The sequence below is a fragment of the Pleurodeles waltl genome, chromosome 1_2 (genome assembly GCF_031143425.1).
Source record: "Pleurodeles waltl isolate 20211129_DDA chromosome 1_2, aPleWal1.hap1.20221129, whole genome shotgun sequence".
Classification (NCBI taxonomy): domain Eukaryota; kingdom Metazoa; phylum Chordata; class Amphibia; order Caudata; family Salamandridae; genus Pleurodeles; species Pleurodeles waltl.
The window spans coordinates 1,026,279,138-1,026,304,818 of NC_090437.1; the positions used below are offsets into that span (position 1 = coordinate 1,026,279,138).

Consider the following 25,681-nt stretch of genomic DNA (forward strand, 5'->3'; position numbering starts at 1 on the left):
AGACTATAGAGGTCTCAACCTTGTAACCAAAACTGATGCTCACCCTATACCCAGGGCAGATGAGCTCATAGATACACTGGCATCTGCCAAGTATCTAAGCACTTTTGATTTGACTGCAGGGTATTGGCAGATCAAATTGTCAAAAGATGCTAAACCTAAAACTGCATTTTCAACCATTGGAGGCCATTACCAATTTACAGTAATGCCTTTTGGTTTGAAAAATGCACCTGCCACTTTTCAAAGGTTGGTGAACACAGTCCTGCAAGGGCTGGAAGCTTTCAGTGCAGCATATTTGGACGATATAGCTGTCTTTAGCTCCAGCTGGGATGATCACCTGGTCCACCTATGGAAAGTTTTAGAGGCCCTGCAAAAGGCAGGCCTCACTATCAAGGCTTCAAAGTGCCAGATAGGGCAGGGGAAGGTGGTTTATCTGGGACACCTTGTTGGTGGGGAACAGATTGCACCACTTCAGGGGAAAATCCAAACAATTATTGATTGGGTTCCCCCTACCACTCAGACTCAGGTGAGAGCCTTCCTAGGCCTCACTGGGTATTACAGGAGGTTCATTAAGAACTATGGCTCCATAGCAGCCCCTCTTAATGACCTCACATCCAAAAAGATGCCTAAAAAGGTATTGTGGACAGCTAGCTGTCAGAAAGCTTTTGAGGAGCTGAAGCAGGCCATGTGCTCTGCACCTGTCCTGAAAAGCCCTTGTTACTCTAAAAAATTCTATGTCCAAACTGATGCATCTGAATTAGGAGTAGGGGCAGTCCTATCACAACTTAATTCTGAGGGCCAGGATCAACCTGTTGCTTTTATTAGTAGGAGGTTGACCCCTAGGGAAAAGCGTTGGTCGGCCATCGAGAGGGAGGCCTTTGCTGTGGTCTGGGCTCTGAAGAAGTTGAGGCCATATCTGTTTGGCACTCACTTCATTGTTCAGACAGACCACAAACCTCTACTTTGGCTAAAACAAATGAAAGGTGAAAATCCTAAATTGTTGAGGTGGTCCATATCCCTACAGGGAATGGACTATACAGTGGAACATAGACCTGGGAGTAGCCACTCCAATGCAGATGGACTCTCCAGATATTTCCACTTAGACAATGAAGACTCATCAGGTCATGGCTAGTCTTATTGTCCTTCGTTTGGGGGGGGGTTGTGTAGGAAAGTACCATCTTGCCTGGCATGTTACCCCCAATTTTCACTGTATATATGTTGTTTTAGTTGTATGTGTCACTGGGACCCTGTTCACCAGGGCCCCAGTGCTCATAAGTGTGCCTGAATGTGTTACCTGTGTAGTGACTAACTGTCTCACTGAGGCTCTGCTAATCAGAACCTCAGTGGTTATGCTCTCTCATTTCTTTTAAATTGTCACTGACAGGCTAGTGACCAATTTTACCAATTTACATTGGCTTACTGGAACACCCTTATAATTCCCTAGTATATGGTACTGAGGTACCCAGGGTATTGGGGTTCCAGGAGATCCCTATGGGCTGCAGCATTTCTTTTGCCACCCATAGGGAGCTCTGACAAATCTTACACAGGCCTGCCACTGCAGCCTGAGTGAAATAACGTCCACGTTATCTCACAGCCATTTTACACTGCACTTAAGTAACTTATAAGTCACCTATATGTCTAACCTTTACCTGGTAAAGGTTGGGTGCTAAGTTTCTTAGTGTGAGGGCACCCTGGCACTAGCCAAGGTGCCCCCACATTGTCCAGGGCCAATTCCCCGGACTTTGTGAGTGCGGGGACACCATTACACGCGTGCACTACATATAGGTCACTACCTATATGTAGCTTCACAATGGTAACTCCGAATATGGCCATGTAATATGTCTATGATCATGGAATTGCCCCCTCTATACCATCCTGGCATAGTTGGCACAATCCCATGATCCCAGTGGTCTGTAGCACAGACCCTGGTACTGCCAAACTGCTTTTCCCGGGGTTTCACTGCAGCTGCTGCTGCTGCCAACCCCTCAGACAGGCAGCTGCCCTCCTGGGGTCCAGCCAGGCCTGGCCCAGGATGGCAGAACAAAGGACTTCCTCTGAGAGAGGGTGTGACACCCTCTCCCTTTGGAAAATGGTGTGAAGGCAGGGGAGGAGTAGCCTCCCCCAGTCTCTGGAAATGCTTTCTTGGGCCCAAATGTGCCCAATTCTGCATAAGCTAGTCTACACCGGTTCAGGGGACCCCTTAGCCCTGCTCTGGCGCGAAACTGGACAAAGGAAAGGGGAGTGACCACTCCCCTGACCTGTACCTCCCCTGGGAGGTGCCCAGAGCTCCTCCAGTGTGCTCCAGACCTCTGCCATCTTGGAAACAGAGGTGCTGCTGGCACACTGGACTGCTCTGAGTGGCCAGTGCCACCAGGTGACGTCAGAGACTCATTGTGATAGGCTCCTTCAGGTGTTGCTAGCCTATCCTCTCTCCTAAGTAGCCAAACCCTCTTTTCTGGCTATTTAGGGTCTCTGTCTCTTGGGATTCCTTAGATAACGAATGCAAGAGCTCATCCGAGTTCCTCTGCATCTCTCTCTTCACCTTCTGCCAAGGAATCGACTGCTGACCGCGCTGGAAGCCTGCAACACTGCAACAAAGTAGCAAAGACGACTACCGCAACTCTGTAACGCTGATCCTGCCGCCTTCTCGACTGTTTTCCTGGTGGTGCATGCTGTGGGGGTAGTCTGCCTCCTCTCTGCACTAGAAGCTCCGAAGAAATCTCCCGTGGGTCGACGGAATCTTCCCCCTGCAACCGCAGGCACCAAAAAGCTGCATTACCGGTCCCTTGGGTCTCCTCTCAGCAAGACGAGCGAGGTCCCTCGAATCCAGCAACTCTGTCCAAGTGACCCCCACAGTCCAGTGACTCTTCAGTCCAAGTTTGGTGGAGGTAAGTCCTTGCCTCACCTCGCTAGACTGCATTGCTGGGAACCGCGACTTTTGCAGCCACTCCGGCCTCCGTGCATTTCCGGCGGAAATCCTTTGTGCACAGTCCAGCCTGGGTCCACGGCACTCTAACCTGCATTGCACGACCTCCTAAGTTATTCTCCGGCGACGTTGGACTTCTTTGTGCGACTTCGGGTGAGCACCGTTTCACGCATCCTCGTAGTGCCTGTTTCTGGCACTTCTCCGGGTGCTACCTGCTGCTAAGAGGGCTCCATCTCTTGCTCGACGTCCCCTCTACCTCCTGGTCTAATTTGCGACCTCCTGGTCCCTCCTGGGCCACAGCAGCATCCAAAAACGCTAACCGCACGATTTGCAGCTAGCAAGGCTTGTTGGCGTTCTTTCGGCGGGAAAACACTTCTGCACGACTCTACAAGGCGAGACGGATCCGTCCTCCAAAGGGGAAGTCTCTAGCCCTTTGCGTTCCTGCAGAAACCGCAGCTTCTTCTGTCCAGTAGAAGCTTCTTTGCGCCCGCAGCTGGCATTTCCTGGGCATCTGCCCATCTCCGACTTGCTTGTGACTTTTGGACTTGGTCCCCTTGTTCCACAGGTACCCTAGATTGGAAATCCACAGTTGTTGCATTGTTGGTTTGTGTCTTTCCTGCATTATTCCTCTAACACGACTTCTTTGTCCTTAGGGGAACTTTAGTGCACTTTGCACTCACTTTTCAGGGTCTTGGGGAGGGTTATTTTTCTAACTCTCACTATTTTCTAATAGTCCCAGCGACCCTCTACAAGGTCACATAGGTTTGGGGTCCATTCGTGGTTCGCATTCCACTTTTGGAGTATATGGTTTGTGTTGCCCCTATCCCTATGTGTCCCCATTGCATCCTATTGTAACTATACACTGTTTGCACTGTTTTCTAAGACTATACTGCATATTTTTGCTATTGTGTATATATATCTTGTGTATATTTCCTATCCTCTCACTGAGGGTACACTCTGAGATACTTTGGCATATTGTCATAAAAATAAAGTACCTTTATTTTTAGTATAACTGTGTATTGTGTTTTCTTATGATATTGTGCATATGACACTAAGTGGTACTGTGGTAGCTTCACACGTCTCCTAGTTCAGCCTAAGCTGCTCTGCTAAGCTACCATTATCTATCAGCCTAAGCTGCTAGACACCCTATACACTAATAAGGGATAACTGGGCCTGGTGCAAGGTGCAAGTACCCCTAGGTACTCACTACAAGCCAGTCCAGCCTCCTACAGGACCTAACAGTAGAAGGAAAGGATTACTTTTCTCATGGCTACATTACTTGTAGTCCATAGATACTTTCCCATTATCAACTTGCGGGTATCTCTTAATATTCTATAAAATTAAATAAAAAGACCTTCATCTAGTTCTCACCAAGGCCTAACCTCAAGTGACAAATACGTGCACACACAAACACACACCCACATTTCATTTTGCCACTGTTTATTCAACAAAACACAAATCAGTCAACATTTAGTAGCCTTCTGTGGAATGAGCAAGCACACCGCGTGACTCAGTAATGTGTGCAACACCCTTCAGCAATAACTTGCAATAAAAGTTGTATGTAGCAGTCTCTCCATCACCTTTGGGGAATTCTGGGCCACTCCATCGATTCCATTCAAAACTGCTTAAGTTCAGAGATGATTGAGGGCATTCATTTATGCACAGCTAGTTTTAGGTTCTGTAACAGCATCTCGATGTGAGTGAGATGTGGACTTGACTTGGCCGTTCCAGCAATTTGGTAGGTTTACAGTTGTATTTTCGATCATTGTCCTGTTTAATTATGTAATTTTGGCTAAGACTTAGCAGCTGGAATGAAAATGTCACTTACCCAGTGTACATCTGTTCGTGGCATCAGTCGCTAAGATTCACATGGTCTGCATTAGCTCGCCATCTGGTGTTGGGTCGGAGTGTTACAAGTTGTTTTTCTTCGAAGAAGTGTTTTCGAGTCACTGGACCGAGTGGCTCCTCCTTCTGTGCTCATTGCGCATGGGCGTCGACTCCATCTTCGATTGTTTTCCCCGCAGAGGGTGAGGTAGGAGTTGTACTATACTAATAGTGCCCGCGCAATGAAATGTGTAAGTATGTACCTATTAAAGGTTTAAATAATATATATACAAATGTACAAAATTGAAGGTAACTTCTGAACTGCTACAGGCTTCCGGGGAGGTGGGTGGGCCCATGTGAATCTCAGCGACTGATGCCACGAACAGATGTACACTGGGTAAGTGACATTTTCAGTTCGATGGCATCTGTCGCTGTAGATACACATGGTCTGCATAGACTAGTAAGCAGTTATTTCCCTATAAGCGGTGGATTAGCCTGTAGGAGTAGAAGTTGTCTGAAATAGAGTTCTTAATACAGCTTGACCTACTGCGGCTTGTTGTGCGGATAGCACATCTATACAGTAGTGTTTGGTGAATGTGTGAGGCGTAGACCATGTGGCTGCCTTACATATTTCATGCATTGGGATGTTTCCTAAAAAGGCCATTGAAGCACCTTTTTTCCTGGTTGAATGTGCCCTGGGAGTAATGGGCAGTTGTCTTTTTGCTTTAAGGTAGCAGATTTGGATGCATTTAACAATCCATCTGGCTATACCTTGTTTTGATATTGGGTTACCTGCATGAGGTTTTTGGAATGCAATAAATAGCTGTTTAGTCTTTCTGATGTTCTTTGTTCTGTCAATGTAGTACATTAATGCTCTTTTGACATCTAATGTATGTAGTGCTCTTTCAGCCACAGAATCTGGCTGTGGGAAAAAAACAGGTAGTTCTACCGTTTGATTTAGATGGAACGGTGAAATAACTTTTGGTAAAAAATTTGGATTAGGTCGTAGGACGACCTTATTTTTATGTATTTGTATAAAAGGTTCCTGTGTTGTGAACGCTTGGATTTCACTTACTCTTCTCAGAGATGTAATGGCGATGAGAAAGGCAACTTTCCAGGTTAGGAATTGTATTCCGCAAGAGTGCATGGGTTCGAAAGGTGGGCCCATGAGTCTTGTTAGGACCACGTTTAGGTTCCATGAAGGAACAGGTGGTGTTCTTGGTGGTATAATTCTTTTAAGACCTTCTATGAATGCTTTGATGACTGGTATCCTATACAAGGAAGTTGAATAGGTAGTCTGCAGGTATGCAGATATTGCTGCAAGGTGTATTTTAATAGAAGAGAAGGCTAGCCTTGCTTTTTGTAAATGGAGCAAGTAATTTATTATATGTTTTGGAGTTGCGTCTAGTGGTTGTATCTGATTATGATGGCAGTAACAAACAAATCTTTTCCACTTACTTGCGTAGCAGTGTCTAGTGGATGGCCTTCTGGCCTGCTTTATGACCTCCATACACTCTTGGCTAAGTTGTAAGTGTCCGAATTCTAGGATTTCAGGAGCCAGATTGCTAGATTCAGCGATGCTGGATCTGGGTGTCTGATCTGTTGGTTGTGTTGCGTTAACAGATCTGGTTTGTTCGGCAGTTTGATGTGGGGTACTACAGAAAGATCTAGCAGTGTTGTGTACCAGGGTTGTCTTGCCCACGTTGGTGCTATTAAAATGAGTTTGAGTTTGTTTTGACTCAATTTGTTCACTAGATAAGGGAGGAGAGGGAGAGGAGGAAAAGCGTAAGCAAATATTCCTGACCAGTTCATCCATAGGGCATTGCCTTGGGATTGCTTGTGTGGGTATCTGGACGCGAAGTTTTGGCATTTTGCGTTCTCTTTTGTTGCAAATAAGTCTATCTGAGGTGTTCCCCAGAGTGTGAAGTAGGTGTTCAGAATTTGTGGGTGGATTTCCCATTCGTGGACTTGTTGGTGATCTCGAGAGAGATTGTCTGCCAGTTGATTCTGGATCCCTGGAATAAACTGTGCTATGAGGCGAATTTGATGGTGGATTGCCCACTTCCATATGTTTTGAGCTAATAAGCTTAACTGCGTTGAATGTGTTCCTCCTTGTTTGTTTAGATAATACATCGTTGTCATGTTGTCTGTTTTGACAAGGATGTATTTGTGGGTTATGATTGGTTGGAAAGCTTTTAGTGCTTGAAAAACTGCTAATAATTCTAGATGATTTATATGCAGTTTTGTTTGATGTATGTTCCATTGTCCTCTTATGGTGTGTTGATTGAGATGTGCTCCCCACCCTGTCATGGAAGCATCTGTTGTTATTACGTACTGTGGCACTGGGTCTTGGAAAGGCCGCCCTTTGTTTAAATTTATACTGTTCCACCATAGAAGCGAGAGGTAAGTTTGGCGGTCTATTAACACCAGATCTAGAAGGTGACCCTGTGCTTGAGACCACTGTGAGGCTAGGCATTGTTGTAAGGGCCTCATGTGCAGTCTTGCGTTTGGGACAATGGCTATGCATGAGGACATCATGCCTAGGAGCTGTAGTATTGTTCTTGCTTGTATTGTTTGATTTGGAGACATGTGTTGAATGACTCTGTTGAAATTGTGAATTCTTTGTGGAGTTGGCGTTGCTACTCCTTTTGTCGTGTCTATTATGGCTCCTAGATATTGCTGTACTTTGCTTGGCTGAATGTTGGATTTTGCAAAGTTGACGGTGAACCCTAGTTTGTAGAGGGTTTGTATGACTTGATTTGTGTGGTTTGAGCATTGTGTGAGCGAACTGGTTTTGATTAGCCAGTCGTCTAGATACGGGAATACATGTATTTGCTGCCTTCTGATGTGTGCAGCGACTACTGCTAGGCATTTTGTGAATACCCTTGGAGCGGTTGTTAAACCGAAAGGCAATACTTTGAATTGGTAATGTATTCCTTTGAATACAAACCTTAGATATTTTCTGTGTGATTGATGTATTGGTATATGGAAATATGCGTCTTTGAGGTCTAGGGTTGTCATGTAGTTGTGTTTTTTGAGCAATGGTAACACTTCTTGTAGTGTGACCATGTGAAAGTGGTCTGATTTGATGAATGTGTTTACTACTCTGAGGTCCAGAATTGGTCTCAGTGTTTTGTCCTTTTTTGGTATCAAGAAGTACAGTGAATAAACTCCTGTGTTTATTTGTGTGCTTGGTACTAATTCTATTGCATTTTTTTGCAGTAGTGCTTGAACTTCTATCTCTAGAAGCTGTGAATGGTGTTTTGATAAATTTTGTGATTTTGGTGGTATGTCTGGAGGGAATTGCAGGAATTCTATGCAATAACCATGTTGGATAATTGCTAGGACCCATGTGTCTGTAGTTATTTCCTCCCATGCTTCGTAATATTGACCTATCCTTCCCCCCACTGGTGTTGTGTGGGGGGGGTGAGTGACGTGTGAGTCACTGCTTGTTGGTAGTGGTTTTGGGGCTTTGAAATCTTCCTCTATTCCTAGGGAATTGCCCTCCTCTATACTGGCCCCGAAAGCCTCCCCTGTACTGTCCCTGGTAGGTGGACGGTGCGGACTGTGAGGTACTGGCTTGTGTGGCCTGACCCCGAAACCCTCCTCTAAAAGGTGTTTTGCGGAAGGTGGTATAAGATCCTCTGCTCTGCGGGGAGTAGAGTGCGCCCATGGCCTTGGCAGTGTCAGTGTCCTTTTTGAGCTTTTCTATGGCTGTGTCGACCTCCGGACCGAACAGCATTTTTTCGTTTACTGGCATGTTAAGTACTGCCTGCTGAATTTCCGGCTTGAATCCAGACGTTCTGAGCCATGCGTGCCTACGGATGGTAACCGACGTATTAATGGTCCTTGCGGCTGTGTCTGCTGCATCCATAGAGGAGCGTATTTGATTGTTGGAAATGTTTTGACCTTCTTCAACAACCTGTTTTGCTCTTTTTTGTAGATCTTTTGGGAGATGTTCAATGAGATGCTGCATCTCATCCCAGTGGGCTCTGTCGTATCGCGCTAGCAGCGCTTGTGAGTTTGCGATGCGCCACTGGTTTGCTGCCTGGACAGCGACCCTCTTCCCGGCTGCATCAAACTTTCTGCTTTCTTTATCTGGGGGAGGTGCATCCCCAGAAGTGTGTGAATTTGCCCGTTTTCTGGCAGCACCTACCACCACAGAATCTGGTGGCAGCTGAGAGGTGATGAATACAGGGTCCGTAGGAGGCGCCTTATATTTTTTGTCCACTCTAGGCGTTACTGCCCTGCTTTTGACTGGCTCTTTGAAGATCTCCTTTGCATGGCGAAGCATGCCTGGGAGCATAGGCAGGCTTTGGTAGGAGCTGTGGGTGGAGGAGCGGGTGTTAAATAAAAAGTCATCCTCTACTTGTTCAGAGTGTAGTTCCACATTATGGAACTGAGCTGCTCTAGCCACCACTTGTGAATAGGCTGTGCTGTCCTCAGGTGGTGATGGCCTAGTTGGGTATGTGTCTGGGCTGTTATCAGACACTGGTGCATCGTACAAGTCCCACGCGTCTTGATCTTGGTCGTCGTGGCTCATGGCGGTGTGAGCTGGCGAATGTGACGGGGTGTAAGTTGGTGAAGCCGGAGTTACAGGTGGAGGCGAGGGAGGAGGTGTTACCGTCTTTGCTGTTTGTTGCTGAGGAGCCTCTTGTGCTACAAACTGAAGTGTTCTCTTTCTTTTGACAGGTGGAAGGGTACTGATCTTCCCTGTCCCCTGCTGAATAAAGATACGCTTTTGCGTGTGATCCACTTCAGTGGATTGCAGTTCCTGTTCGAATCTGTGTCTTTTCATTTGTGAAGACATAGAAAGTTCTTCAGTATAGGAGCCTGAAACTGGGTCTGTTGGTGCTTTTTTCGGCTCCGAAAACCCTGTTGTTTGTTTTTTCGGCTCCGAGGTAACCTTCCTCTTCTTTTGTGCCGAAAAATCTTGGCCTCTATGATCTTCGGCGCCACTGTCTCGGCATCGATCCGTGTCGACACCGAACTCTCGGTGTCGATGCTTCTCTTTAGCACTCTCTCGGTCCCGAGGAGGCTGCGTGCCGGTGTCTCGACCGGAGTCGGACGATCTCGACACTGAATGGGCCTTTTTCGGTGACGATTGTTGGTCACCGTGAATTTGGGTTGAGCCATGGCCGGTTGGCAGTGGCGTCCCCTGGGCCTTTTTGCCTTTTTTAATTTCTGATCTCGACGTCTTACTCACTGTTTTTGGATGGTCGAGTTCGTCGGAGTCTGAATCCTGGATGGAAAAGGATTCCTCCTGTTCCTCTTCTGTCTCGAACTGTCGATGCTCTTTTGGCGTGGACGCCATCTGCAGTCTTCTCGCTCGACGGTCGCGCAGAGTTTTTCGGGACCGGAACGCCCGACAGGCCTCACAGGATTCTTCGCTGTGCTCGGGTGACAGGCACAGGTTACAGACCGAGTGTTGGTCCGTATAAGGATATTTGTTGTGGCATTCAGGGCAGAATCGAAACGGGGTCCGTTCCATCGGCGTTGTTCTCCACGCGGTCGGGCCGACTAGGCCCCGACGGTGTGCCGAAATCTACCCCGAAGGGCACCGAAGCGCTTCGATGTTCAATGCGTTGTCGTATGTGTTTATCTCGAACCGGATCGCAACGATACCGTCGAAAATCTTCCGTTTTCAGCTATCTTTCCGTTCCGAAACTCGGAGCGACAGGAACACGTCCGAACCCGATGGCGGAAAGAAAACAATCGAAGATGGAGTCGACGCCCATGCGCAATGAGCACAGAAGGAGGAGCCACTCGGTCCAGTGACTCGAAAACACTTCTTCGAAGAAAAACAACTTGTAACACTCCGACCCAACACCAGATGGCGAGCTAATGCAGACCATGTGTATCTACAGCGACAGATGCCATCGAACACATCGTTTCACTTTCGCATTGTACAGAAAGCAATTGATAATAGACTCAATGATTGTGAGGCACCCAGGTCCTGCAGCTGAAGAGCGTGTTTAAATCATCTCACCTTCACCAACATGGTTGAACTTTTGCATGAGGTTCCTACAGTGTTTGATTTTCGCTAAACATGGTGTGCATTCCAGTTAAAGAAACTTCACATCCGTCTCATCTGTCCAGAGTCCCGAGAACATGAATCCAGTTATATGGTTCATTCAGGTGCAGTTCAACAAACCTAGGTCAATCAGCAAAGTTCTTTTTTTAGCTCTGCACAAAAGCCATCCTGTCCCTCCCTAAACATTTACTGCATTGACAAAGGCCCGAAGATCCCTGCACTTAGCTTTCGAGTTCTATGTAAATTCTAGCAGTATCAAATAGTCTGGTATTGATTTGAGCTTGCTCGGATGCCCATTCCCAGAGGCCTGCAGGTACCTGTATGTAGCTTTGGTTTTTTTTGACACTCTGGGCATCATACACTCTGATCCTAGGGTAAATGTGCTGGAATGTCCACCTCTGGGCAATGTCTAGAATTGTAGATAATCTTTCTCACTGTGGAATGATAGTCTTCATATTGTTTACAAAAGACCTTAAAACCTTTCACAGACTAATGAGAATGAGACTAATGAGAAGCAACAATGTTTTTTCTTAAGCTGTCACATATATGTTCTGACCAGGTACGACATGTTATCACAACCCTGAATGTTTCAGATCAATCAAAGTTCCTCGTTTTATATGCAGGTATTTCCTGATGATCATGTAACTGTGAGTATTTATGTGGCAGAATCCAATTGTAACTACCTTCTTCACTGATATGAGTGCAGTACCTTTCCCGAAAAGGCTTCTTTCCCGCCATTTTAAGACAGGACCAAAGATGGACAAGCAAGGGTGAGCAAGGATGTCACCCTCTTTGGAGAAAGAAAGCCTTTTGCCAGGCTGGAGTCTAAAATCTGCCCTTTGAACTGAACCCTTTTGGAGGGATCCAGAAAGGATTTGGTGTGTTTCTTGAGAACTAGGGTCTTTTGTACTAGGTAAAATACCATCTGCACACTCTGCATGGACACCGATCAGATGAAATATGGGTAGCAGTAGGTTTACTACTGTCACAGGAAGGTCAGGAACAAAGATTTGCCTGGCACCAAGACCAAATTAATCTGAATAGAACTTCCTGGCATATTCAGTGACTATCCTAACGATTAGGTATAAATACATCCCCCCTAGACTCAAGTTGGATACCACTGGTACCGTTTAATGGCCTGTACAATTTATGTGATGGTACTGTGAATAAGAAATAGCTTGTGATCTTCTACCAGAGCAACCGCATAAATGGAACACTGCACATATATCGACATCAGAGTTAACACCTATTGGGTTACTGAACTACATTCTACTCTGTGCACCTCATTCCACTCAAATGAGACTGGTGTGTACCTAAGGGTTCAACGCACAATTATTTATCATTATATATAATTGACTACATTTTACCTTTCCACACAGTCCGAGAGCCTAGAGGTCAGGTTAGATGCTGGTGCATCATGCCCTCCGATAGCATAAAGGAATCCATTCCAGGTAGTCACTCCCACTCCCCCTCGTCTCTTTGACATCTGTGAACAGAGAGTCCACTTGTTTGTGTGTGGATCAAAGCACTCTACTGACTTGAGACAAGAACTGCCATCCCGACCACCAACAGCAAAAAGTCTGCCAAGAAAAATGAAACAAAAATTATATTGAAAGATTAAATATGAATTATTAAAACTGAAACACATGTTGCAAAAACAGTCTTTCATGCGTAACCCCACGTCAAATAATTCAGTAAGTAAAACTGGAAACTGAAAGGAGACATCAATTACAATGAATCTAAGGGGCTAACATTATAGTTTATTGAAACATTCACTCTAGACCAGATCACGAACAAAGTTAGGGGATTTGTGCAGACTGTGGTCTTTAGATTTCTGACATTTTTGCATTTACTAACCATTTCTTTTTCCTAGGCACAGGTCATAGAAATCCATGCCAGATCTAAGCCTGAAAAATCTGACTGTAACATCATTTACATGCAATACTTAGAAACAGCAAAAGCTTATGAAGAACTGCATGAATACAAGATATTAGTATTATTATTTTCTGTTCATTTTATCTCATGCATCTTAACAGGAGAAATAATTTTCCCTTTGGAGAACTATTTTTATTTCACCCCCATATTTTATATGTTTAAAGATCTCAATATCTATGTGCATTTTGAGCAGGAAACTATGAGAAATATTTTAATTAATAGTTAGAAGGGTTTACTTTCCAACTGTCCACCAAAACACAATTTATTGCTCATCGTTGATACCAAAAATTAACATTGACAACACTAAAAGGTCTCGTCCATAAGACCTATTGGCTTTGCCAATGCTTGTGTTTTTTTAAACCCAGATGACTGCCTGGCGTGCACATATGGTGGCCATGTTTAACAGGATTTTTAAGCATAAGAAAATTCATTCAAAGATGTCAGTCACAATTGCATGTGCATCTGAGTCCATCTATGAAAGGATTTTCTTGAAACATAAGGGAAAAAATTAAGATGGCCACTGCAGGTGTATGCGCACTTGTGGTGGGCATGTGTCAATACATTTTTCTTTGCATTATGAACATCTGTTCAAAGAATGAAATGGTAAATATGCGGGTGCCATCCAAGGCCCCCTCTGAATCGATTTCTGTAAAGCATAAGAAAAAATTACTCAAAGATGTCCACAATAATTTCCATATGCAAAAACGGACTACCATCTTGCAGTGTGAGGAGAAGGGGGGGCAAGCTGGTGCTGGGGTTTGCTTTTCAAAGAAAAGAGGGGGTTGTGGAACCTGGGAGAGAGAGAAAACGTCCCTCATATGCAGAGCAAAGTCTGACGTCAGCTATGTAAGGATAAATACCATACATTCAAGGCATATGTTCCTGGGGTGGACAAAACAAAAGAACAAGGAGGAAAGCCACCTAATGAGGCGAGAGGGACAAGAAAGCCATCCAATCACAAGTAAGGGACTATCCCATAAGCCACTCAATGTACTGTGTTTTTCACAATAGGCCATCAGCAACAGACAGGCGACACCTGTTCAAGCAGCCAAACTATGGAATTCACTATCCCCAAATATAAGATCCACGGATAACTATCTGGTCTTCAGAAGACTACTCAAGAGTTGGCTCCTCCCTTTATAACCACCATATTCAAACCGCAATGGACTGCATATGCCTGTGTTGATAAATATTTTTAAACTGATTATGTATATATTCTAGATAGGTATAGTTCTTTAGGAAATATGCATCGCTACTATATAATTACAATGAATTATACACATACTCTTTAAACCAGTTTAACAAATGTATATTTACTCACGTTTAAATATATATATGTGTATGCATGTGTGTGTATATACATATATATGTGTATGTTATTCTATGCTTAACATGTTCATAGGTCATTGCATAGCTCCTAGATAAGTTGTTATATTAGATACTTATGAATCCCTACTCTCGTTTTTCATATCACACTGATCAAAAGTTTTATTATCATAAGCATTTCGCTATTCAAAAATTGATGACAGATAAATGTTAGAAAAGTACACTTATTAACTTCAAATATTACAAATCTTGAAAGTCTGTGTTTATACAATTCTTCTTTTCTTCTCATATTATTATACCCATTATTATATTCCTTGAACATATATTCCCTTACTATGTATTTACATAACTATTTAGTACTCTAGTCCTACTGTACTAGAGAAAAACAAAAAAACAAAAATCTATAAATAACATTAAAATTATAAATAATTTAAAGTTTGTAAAATAATGAATAAATAAAAGAAAAATTACAATAATAATGATAAAAATGTGTATATATATATATATATATATACACACACACACACACACATATATATACACACACACATATATATATATATATATAAAAATAGAAATATAAATTTACTCTCTTGTAAGCTTGACTTTGTCTACCCATCACCCTATGTCATGTCTCTATCAATCTATCCTCCTTCCCCACTCTGACTCATCCCAAACCCATTCTACTACTTTCATCTACAAAATACCCCTGCCTAAGGTCTTCCCTCCTCTTCCACATCTAGCTCACCCCAAACCTCAGTTTACTACCATGATCTTGCAAACAACCCTACTAAATTCTCCCTCATTTATCTCACCTTTGACTCATCCAAAACCCCTCCTGCTACTATGATTTCCCTAACCCTTTCCACAGACCCTTCCCTTCTCCACCTCTCCTTTACTCATCCCAAACCTCATCCTATTACTATAAACTCCCAATTAACACTTCTGGATTCTTCCCTCCTCTATCCCTCCATTGCTCTAGTCCATCCAAGTAACAAACTCACATATCCTCTGCTCACATTAACTCATAATAATACTAATACTGTACTCATATTTCCCTATATTAATCCACCACTAATTCCTCTTGGGTTCCGGAGTAGCGTGCTACTCGCTGAAAAGCGCTTCGCCACCTCATCAGGGGTAGTAAGCGCTATATAAATACTATTACAATTACCTAAAGAAGCCCATTTGCTTCCTTCCATTGTGATTGCGGTTAGTTTATCTTCCATCAAGACCCTGGCATTCAGCAAACCCACTATGATTTCCAGTGCTATATTTGACAGGGAAAGGAATAATGGTTGTCTTTCCTCCAAATTAGCCAACAAGGAATGGAACAATTTGTGTGGTCTTTTAAGAGACATCACTGGTCTGTCATTCATTAGAAAAAAAAGTTCAAGATATGGCTTTTCGACAAATAACTACCTCTTGTTTCAGAGTAAATATCTGCTTAGGCTCTCTAATTAGGATAGTGCCAAAAAATCCCTTAGGGAGTATTTGCCTCAACAAATGAGTTCAATAAATAATAAATAACGCATAAAGGCATCACAAACTACTAAACTCCTATGTCTGCTACAGAGGCTTTGCTAAGGTGCCACCACTTACCCAACACTGTCTTCTTTATAGTTATCACATGATCTCTGCTGATAACTAATTTTCCCATTTGGAGTGACCAACTCTACCTTAGGTTTATTGTAGCAAGCCTAATGATGATGAACAAGTAACTTCTGGTAGAAACTTCTAGCCACAGATTGCTCACTGTTTGAATAGATACCAAAGTGGTACCTATGGGAAGTGGGCTGTGAATGGACTCAAATGAGAAAGTCCTGAATAACTTAGCGGGCAAAGTGCCATTCTCATCTGTCAGTCTGGGCTTTTCACAAATATGTTTTAAGTGATAGGCAAAGTGGGCCTTGGCCCAGAGCCCCAGCCTTTTCAGAGCGCCCCCTGATACAGCCAGCTCCGTTCTGCAGAGTGTTTTCTGCCAAGAGTCTTGTCATGATGACTTTGAGTCATTTTTAAACAGAATGTTTTAAATAACGTTTTCCTTTCATTTATTTTTAAGGTGGGTGAAGTGTGGGAGTCTACTACAGACATGTTATTGAGAAATGTTGTACTTGTTTAATGCAACAGTCATAAAAAGGTTTCTTTTAGATCAAAACAAAACCTCACATATGAGAAAGAGTTGGGGTTACGGATATTATTTGCAATAATATTAGTGAGCTGCTGCTGTCTTTTAGTATACAAAATACAAATCACTATCCCTGAATATTATATGTAAACACATCTAGAATTTGGATCAATGTGCCTGCACACTGTCAGTGATGTGACCAAAGAGGCATGAAAGAGCTGAAAGTAGATCATAAATTCATAGCAGTTCCAAACAGGGACCATCACAATACATTTGGTCAAGGGCTCTTTTGAAAATGCAGGGTCACCCCCCAAGCACTTTGCCCTTCATGCTCCACTTTTTGCTGACTCTTTTTGTTGCCCTTAGGACCCTGAGCACCTTACAACTTCTGACAAATGCGAAAGTGCATGTGCTTCTCCCTTAAAAAAGGTAACATTGATGTAAAAATAAATTGGCAGATGTAACCTACTTATAAAGTCCCTTGTAAATTTGTATACTATACACCCAGAGCTGTATATCAAATGCTACTAGTGGGCCTGCAGCACTGATTGTGCCACCTACTTCAGTAGAACTAAAACGTGTTTCATGCTTGCCACTTGAGAGCCTGTGAGTGCAGTTTCACTGCCACTTCGATTTGGCATTTAAAACCCCTTGCCAAGCCTTAAACTCCTCTTTTATTACATATACGTCACCCCTAAGGAAGGCTGTAAGTAGCCAATAGGGCAGGCTGCTATGTAAGTAAAATGTATTTTTACGTTTTACATGCCCTGGTAGTCAGAAACGCCCAGCGTCGTTTTTCACTACTGTGAGGTTTACTCCTCTCATAGGCCATCATTGGCAATTCCTGAATATACTTTTAAGCCGTAATTCCTGATCAGAAAGGAGTTGCGTAGTTATGTTTCATTTTTTTTTATGGGAATGATAAAACCTCTTTACTGGTAAAGTCGGATTAAACATTACTATTTTAGAATTGCCACTTTTAGAAAGTGGGCATTTCTCTGCTCTTACTGCTCTGTGTGCCTTGCAGCCTGTCTCCAATAAATGTCTGGTGTGGGTGACAGCTACATTTTGCGCATTACCTCTAGACAGCCACAAACATAGGAAGGCTAGGTGTGTCTGAGCACTCATATGTATTCATCTGCTTGATAATGGTCCTTCCTGGGCAGGAAGGGTGGAGGGGAGTTGACAGTTACACTTAAATACAGGGATGATTACCCTCTACCGATAATCTTGAGCAAGGGTTGGAATGAAAGGAGGACTTGTGCACTTGAAGGACTTGCTTTGAAGTCATCCCCTTCACTTCAAAGGCATATTTGGGTATAATAACTGGGTCTTTGACCAAATTAGATACTACAGGACTTGTACCTAAATGTCTGTCAGAAGAACTGTTGAGCTGCCTAAAGGACTCATCTGGGCTGCTTTTCTGGAAGGGCTGCTTTTCTACTTGTTGCCCTGCTGCCTGCTGCTCTCTGACTCTGTTGAAGGACAAATGGACTCTGCCTTCTTCCAAGTGGTCTCCAAGGGCTAGCTGGGTTCCTACCTGTTCATGAAGTCTCAGGGACACCGAAGAAGTCATTGTATTATGGCCATGGGACACTGCAATCTTTGGGTCTGGTAAGGAGCAGAGCATGCCTGATCGCCAGCTTGCTTAACCTACAAATCAAGCATTGTTGCTTTCTCAGGATCAGCGCTGCATATATGGAAATGTGACCTGGATCAGAGTGTACTAGATCGCCAGCTGTTTTTCATTTGACTACCAGCGATTTTGCTCCGCTCAAGATCAGCGCCTCATATTTGACCCGTGCTGCAACTGGCTGAGGCTGTGTGTGCGCATCACCGCCTCCTTCTGAAGCCACTGCATCCCCTCTTAGTGTAACTCTTTAGCGTTGCCTTGCCTGGGAGATCAGGGGCATATGAGGGGTACGAGGCTCATCAACCCATCTCCGCCCTTACGATCAATGCAGTGTGTTCTACGCTGGCTATCCTTGTCTGGGAAGAAACAAAGATGCGGCACCCACTTCCAAGGCCCTCTGAAATCTCCACAGCCCGGCACCTGCATCAGCACCGTCCCGGGCTTGCCAACTTCAGCAATTCTTCACCGTAACATACTGTGGTCTGTAACGCATGCCTGCAAGGTTCTGGGAGTCGCCCTGCACGCTCGTAGACGTCTGAACTTTCCTACACACCTGGTCCAGAGGGACTAGTGCAGAATTTTCCTTGCGTGCCTCTTGGGCACTGTTCTATGCAGGAGCTTTTGAGGAAACCTATCTAACGATCCACTGCTTGGATCAGTAATATTTAATCTGCGATTGCTCTAGCAGTGTGTTTACTGTGATGCCTTCCATGTCATAACTTGAATTTTATACATGTGAATTTTGTCGTTTTGTGGTGTATTCATTGTGCTACTCTGTGTGTTGCACAAATATGTTACACATTGCCTTCCTAGATAAGCCTCACTGCTCTGTGCCAAGCTATCAGAGGGTGAGCACAGGTTATCTTTTAGTGTGAAGCTAGTTTACCCTGACTAGAGTGGTGGTTTCTGCTCACCTGGGTGCATACCTTAGCCAACCAGGAATCCCATTTCTAACAGGTCCGCAAAAACCTTAAAATGTCCATGGCTCTCCAGACAATAGTGCTACGTGGACGTATGGAGGGATGCCTATGTAGCTGCCTGGCCAATGTCTAGGACAGGAACTTCGCATGCTAATGCGGTGGTAGCAGCTTGGACCATGGTGGAGTGGGCTTGCAAGCCTTCCAGAGGCTGATTCTTTGCCAATGTGCAGCAGATCTCAATGCAGAGCACTATCCAGCGAGAGATGTTACATTTCAGCATAGCCTTGCCTTTATTCAACTCGGTGAACTCCACAAACTGTTGATTGTCCTCTCGGGGCTCTTTGATACGATCGATGTAGAAACTAAGCACTCTTTTGATGTCCAACCAATGGTGTTTCTTCTCCTCTTTACATGGGTAAGGAAGAGCAGAGTACCCCAGCAGGGTGAAGGTTTGACCAACATGGAACAGAGTCATAACTTTCAGTAGAAAAGGAGGCTCTTTGTTTGCAGAACCTGCTTATTAGGGAAGAAGGTGATCTATGGTGGATGAACACACAGAGTCTGAAGCTCACTCACATGCTGTGCAGAGCTGATGGCAATCTGAAACACGGTCTGAATGGTGAGAAGCTACAAGGGACAGCTGTGGAACGTTCAAATGTAGTACACATTAAATAAATAAGGCCAAGATTGAGATCCCATTGGGGCATCACAAATGGAGGAAGGGGAAACGTGTTGTAGCCCTTTCAAAACGTGTTGTAGCCCTTTCAAAAAGAGGGCTGATCAGGTTATCACAGGAGAAAGATAACCTTCAACCGTGCCCAGAGCAAGGCTTTGCTGGGTGTATACAGTTTTTCGTCAAGCTAGGGGAAGACTGACACTCCAGACCTCTGAAGGGCGTGTTGCCACCTCCACCAACACTTTTGTGAACACTCAAGGGGCACTGATGAGACCAAAGGGGAGCACCACATACTGAAAATGCTCCTGTTCCACCACAAACCGCAAGTCACACTGATGGGCTGGAATGACGGGAATATGAAAATAGGTGACCTATAGGTCCAGCGCCACCAAGCAGTGTCCAGTTTCGAGGGCAGACAAGAACTGGGCCAGTGTGAGGATTTTTAATTTTAACTTCCAGAGGAAGACATTGAGAGGGCACAGGTCTAGAATAGGCCAAAGACCTCTGCCCTTCTTGGGCACCAGAAAGTAGCAGCAATATCAACAATGTCCTACTTTTGGTGCGGACACCATTGCAATAGCCCCATTGAGCAAAAGAGCTTGTACTTCCTGCTGCAAAATGGCGAGATGGTCCTTTGTCATTCGTTGGGGAGACGGTGGAAGGTGCGGCAGGAACAAAAGAAAGGGTAAGGTATAGCCATTGGAAACAATCTGGAGGTCTGTTTGATATGATCACTTGCCAACCCGGATAGAAACAGTGGAGTCTGCCTCCTACCAGGTGGCTGTAACCATGTAAGAGTACACTAAAGAAGTTTGGAAGGTGGGGCTGCAGAGGGAGGGGAGTCAGGGTGGTGGGGAGGGGGTGAACTGAGCAGCATGCTGACCTTGGCCGCTGGGGTGGTGAGCACCACGGCCTCTTCCATGAAACTGTTGGTTCCGTGCTGGGGAGAGATTGGCTGGCAGTTAGGAATGCTTCGTCCAAATGCATGAAAGGAAAGTCGAAATTGTTGGTGGCGAGGCTGGGTAGAAAAGCTCAGAGCGCGCTGTAACCCTACACTCCTTGAAATTTTCAAGGGCAGAATCAGCCTTGTCCCTGAACAGGTAAGTACCATCGAATGGGATGTCCATCAGGGAGGACTGGACATCCCCTGAGAACCAAACTCATCATTGTGGCAAAATGTGGGGAATGGTAACACTGGTGCCAACAGCTCGCCCGACAGTCAGTAGTGTTCAAGCAACAACGAATTATAAACTTGGCTGCACCACGACCATCCTGAACGGCCTGTGACAGAACAGCAAGAAGTCCTTCAGGAACACTAGTGCCACCAAGTGCCATAGGCATGAGTATAGCACCTTAGCGGACAGGACAAATTAAATGACCGCAGGGCCAAACTGATCAATGAGAGGAGGCGTTTTACAATAATTCCACTCACTTTGATTTCCCTGTCAGGGGGAGTGGTAGACAAATTGTTGGGTTTGGTCCAGCTGGTGAAGGTCTGCACTACGAGGCTCTCAGGAGAAGGGTGCTGTGATAAAAAGGCTGGGTTGACTGGAGTAGGGGGATTTCATTTGGCATTTTTGCCAGTTAACAGGAGGGCTGTTACACGGCTTAGCCCAAGCCTCTAATGAGTTGTCTGTCAAGGCCTCATTACAAGGTAGGAGAAGGGTCAGAAGCTGTCTGGTTAGGCTGCAGGACGTCCATCATGATGCTTGATTTCACCTCCATTGTCGGGAGGTGGAGGTCAAGGACTTCAGCCGCCCTGAGCAGAACAATGGCATACGATGCAGATTCTTCAGTGGCCAGGCCAGGAGGGAAGTAAAGGGCTGACTCAGGGGGAAGCGTCTAGTATCTTGCAGGTCCTCATGCCAATTGTCATCAGCATAGGGCTCAGTGAACTCATCACACTGGTCATAGTCTTTAGCACAGTCTGTTCCGAAAAGAGAATGTAAAGAGTGTTACCTGCCTTGTGGTAAGGGAAGTGCGGAAACCTGGATCAGATTTGCCGGTGATGTTGGTCAACTTTGGACCAGCATTGAGCCCGCATTAGAAAGGACACCTGGAGCCACCTCTTTGGGCGGCAAAGTCAGTATCAGCATCAACGTACCTGGCCCTAGATTGGGTATGGGGGCCAGAGGTGGCATCAATACTGAAGCAGAGGGCAGAAGCGGCTTCAAGGATCCAGCAGGTGCAGAGGGCGAGCCTGCCGGCGGTAATCCGTATGGTAAGCATCTCTGCTCTGTGGGGCCCTAAGGAGAGCGCTGGTAGAGGACTGAAGAGCCACAGCATAGCTGAGTGAAACGTTTTGATCTGGCGCGGCAAGGCTGAAGGCCCCAGAAAGTCGGTTGTGCCACAATCAGCTCCGAAGGCGGTCAACTTCGGGAACGGGACCGTTGGCGCGATCCACGCACTTCATCAGGGGATTGGGAATAATACAAAGAAGCAGAACTCTGCTTAGAATTCTTATCTTTCTTGTATTTACCGGAGGATTTGAAGTGCAATGAAGACTGGCCTCAAGAGCGACTACTGACTCTGGGAACAGGAGCGGGAGCGGCCTTTGGATTTAGAGAGAGACTTGGAGCGGTCTTGGTCCCTGGCGTCGTAGATTTTTGCCGTGTGTTCTCTGATGTCCGTCGGGTTCATTAACAAACAGTCTCTACAGGTCTTGAAGCTGTGGCTTGACTCCAGACCTCACAAGAAAACCTGGTGGGGATCTGTCACAGACATTTATTTGTGACAGTCCTTACAGGGATAGAAACCGGCCTCTGAGAAGCTCTGGATCCAAGTCCAGAGGCCCGGAAAGTAAGGGGCTGCTGTTAGCATACAGGAGTGGCGCCTATATACGCTCCACACATCACTCCAGGAGTGGACCTGTGTCAGTGTGGAGTTGCAAAGCACCTCCTTCCAGCGCGAAGAGGTACTACTGAAAAGTTTCCATATCCAGTCAGACATCTGGAGAAAAGTCAACAGGTGAGGAATCTGCAGCTCGAAGTCTCTTTTAGGGATTAAAATGCTCGTAAAAATGCAGACGTTTCTAATACTGGATAAACACACGCATGTAACTTGTGATATGTTTTAGTATATGTGATATTTTGTATACGTGATATATTTTTGTAGAAAACATGCATTTCCCAAGTACAAGGTCACGGGGTTCTGTGTAAGCGCCAAATTATGTTCCTTCCAGTGATTTAAATAAAAATGTCACTCGTGTGTGCCGATGGAATACCGCTAGGTGGCACTCACGCTTTAGTAATTTTGAAAGGTAAAATTACAATGACGCCTCAAAAGAATATTACATTTACAAAGCAAGTATACATTATTCTACTCTGGCCTTATAGGAAACATCAACAGCCATTACATCAAACAATCATGTTGAATCAACCGGTCACCCTAAAATATAAGGCATTACGGATCCAACGTTTCGCACCTGAATAACAAGATCCTCATCACGACAGAAGTGCAATGAGTGATAAAAATGAGCGTGTTACATCTACAAAGGCACTCCGTAAGGGATGTCCAGACTGAGGCTGGTACACATTCAGAAGCTCATTCCGAGCGAGCGCCCCGGTAAGACAATGCAGCACAGTGCATGGACAGTAAATGAGAATTACATGGGTGCAGCATTACCACATAGCTAAAATGGGCCTGACGTGATAATACCACATCGAATCCAAGTTACAAAAGTCGTAATATTGTTTAACCATCCCAGCTACCCCTCACCCCTTCTCCCTCACATTTCACCAAGTAGCCCCAAGAAAAATCTGTGCAGGAAAAACTGCTGGGACGGTGCGGTAATTTTGCCCAAAGTATCATCGTGATTCAGGCACAAATACTTGTGCTCAAATCCAGGTTACCGTTCCAATCAGAATCATAGCCATAGCGGTATTTCGTGAGGTACAGTTTTACACGAGTTACACTATTCTCCACCAAAGACATGGCGGCCTCTGCAGACATGGTGGCCTCTGCAGACATGGTGGCCTCTGCAGACATGGAGGCGGCCTCTGCAGACATGGTAGCCTACAGCAGTGGTTCTCAACCGTTTGACTTCTGTGGACCCCCACTGTACTATCTCTGAAAATCGGGAACCCCCGGCTTAAACACGGTCGATGATTTGAACCGCAAAACAATACACAAAAATGCAGAAACAAGCATTCTTCAAACAAACACATTTTACTTAATTTACAAACAACTATAAAATAATCGGAGGGCTGGAGTCTTCTAAATTCTGTTAAAGCCACACATCATCCATACGACAATCTTTCTGACGCACCTGCACTGCTCCCACGAATCAATCAATCTGATTTGATTTTAATATTTGTAAAACGCACAACTGCCCAAGGGCATCTCTCGGCGCTGCCACCAGAAGGGACAAAAGACCACAGCAGAAAAACATGTAGAGAAAAAGAAACCAATACTTAAGGAGTTCTAGTGATGGGGGAAAGCCAGGTTTTCAATTGTTTCCTGAATAACAGGAAGGTAGGCTGGTTTCTAAGAAGAAAGGGCATCTGGTTCCAAAGCCTGCAAGTTGTATTGGAGAAGCTCCGACTTCCCCCCTAACCCCTCCCCCTTTCCCGAAGCTGCCCGAATTTTAGGGATGGAGAGCTTCTTGGCTGAGGCAGACCACAGTTTGGCATGAGGGGTATTCCATAAAATCCGTTCTTTTAATGTTTAAAGACCCACCGAAATGAGAATTGCATGTGCAATGCACAGAGATTTAAAAGCCAATCTTTTTTTAACGGGGAGCCAATGCAGATTTAGTCTCGGCAAAGAGACAGAATCCGATTTTTTGAGAAGCATTAGGATACGGATGGCAGCATTTTAAGGATACTAATTTCATTTTTTAGCCTCCAATTTCAAATTCCTTGACATATGCAGTATATTTTAAAATGTTCAATTGTACATTTGGCCACTTTATTTATATATACTTCATTAATCTGTTAATATTAGTTAATTTTCTTATCAGTCATGCCCCCCCCACCCCCCAAGGGTGCTTTGTGGAACCCCACGGGTCCCAGGAGCACAGGTTAGGAACCACTGGCCTACAGCAGACCCATAAGCATCCATGGCACATGAGGGATGTGGAAATTCAGTTTCTGTTGGCGCAACATTTTACACCAGATCTTTTCAATATCCCATAACTGCCAACACTACAGCATAGTAGGAGGTCCTACGTCCACACTCAAGTGAGGCCTGGTTAAAACCCTCATGACAATATAAACCAAAATATGCTTCTTTTTATAATCCGAATTGAAGGTCCGATGATTTTAATTGGAAGAGCTCGGTAATATTAAAAAAAAAAAAACAGAATTCATTTTATACCCTATTTGCTGGAAGTTTGCAGTGAGGTTGGCTTTTCAGTTGGGCATCACAAAAAGCTGACACTTTCTCCTTGCTGTGAAGAGTACAGAATGTTATATTCACGTTACTTCTGATCTTTTGAGACAAGGAGTCCACTTAAAAGGCAAAGATTAATAGGGGGAAAGGGCATCACGGTGGTGTATCCCTGTTCAGTACAATTAATGAGGACATGTTCTCACGAATGCCTCATTAAGAGAAGCTCGTAAAAATTGCTAAATCCAAACCTCTTGTGACTCCGGTAAGAGACTCAATCAAATACGACCATTTTAGGTGCTTGGTTTTTCTGCATGTAGAGAAAGGAGCGCTAATGGGAATTTATGCACACTGAATTCATTCATCACATTACGCACTCTCCTGTTATGAAATGTATCTCGATCTTCATTCTGACCGACCTCTACTGACTAAGGGTATGTCTCACCTAATCGCATAACGAGTTTTTGGCAGACACCCTAGCAGCCTAATTCAGGGGAGCAATGGATTAATATGGAGTGCTGTCTTCTTGACGTCTACCTGGCTTCCAGTAGCGGCTTGTGGGAGTGGGGGTGGAAGCAGAATTATTAAATTGTTCCGCTCCTCTGATGGCTGAAGGCACAGGATCCCAGCCTGCCCTGCGTCAATTCCTGACGCTCCTTAGAGCAGTGTTTTTTTTTTTCAGGATTCTTTTTATTGTTATTTCAAATTTCAACTATACGTAACAGTTTGGTGGTATAGTAGTATTCGAACAGTAGACAGATACATCTGTTATACATTTTGCAAATTTATGGGTATTATCAACAGTAACTAGTACATGTATAACATTTACAGAGAGGAGAATAGATTGTATACCCGAACCCATGCATCACATTTTACAGTCAGTAGGAGGTATCTAAGCCGGAGTATAAGTGCTTCATATGTAGGGTAGTTGGGCCTCTGGATGTAAGCACAGTA

The 25,681-nt window shown here is 44.6% G+C and overlaps 1 protein-coding gene across 2 annotated transcripts in view; it reads right to left on the reverse strand.

The window, feature by feature from the left end:
- The window catches only part of KLHL5 (kelch like family member 5), a 439,436-nt gene that overhangs the window by 26,043 nt on the left and 387,712 nt on the right, over positions 1 to 25,681 (reverse strand). For both annotated transcript variants that reach the window (XM_069202095.1, XM_069202090.1), the window contains one exon: positions 12,149 to 12,361. In XM_069202095.1, the coding sequence (XP_069058196.1) occupies positions 12,149 to 12,361 (213 nt within the window). The remainder of the gene's footprint in view (positions 1 to 12,148; positions 12,362 to 25,681) is intronic.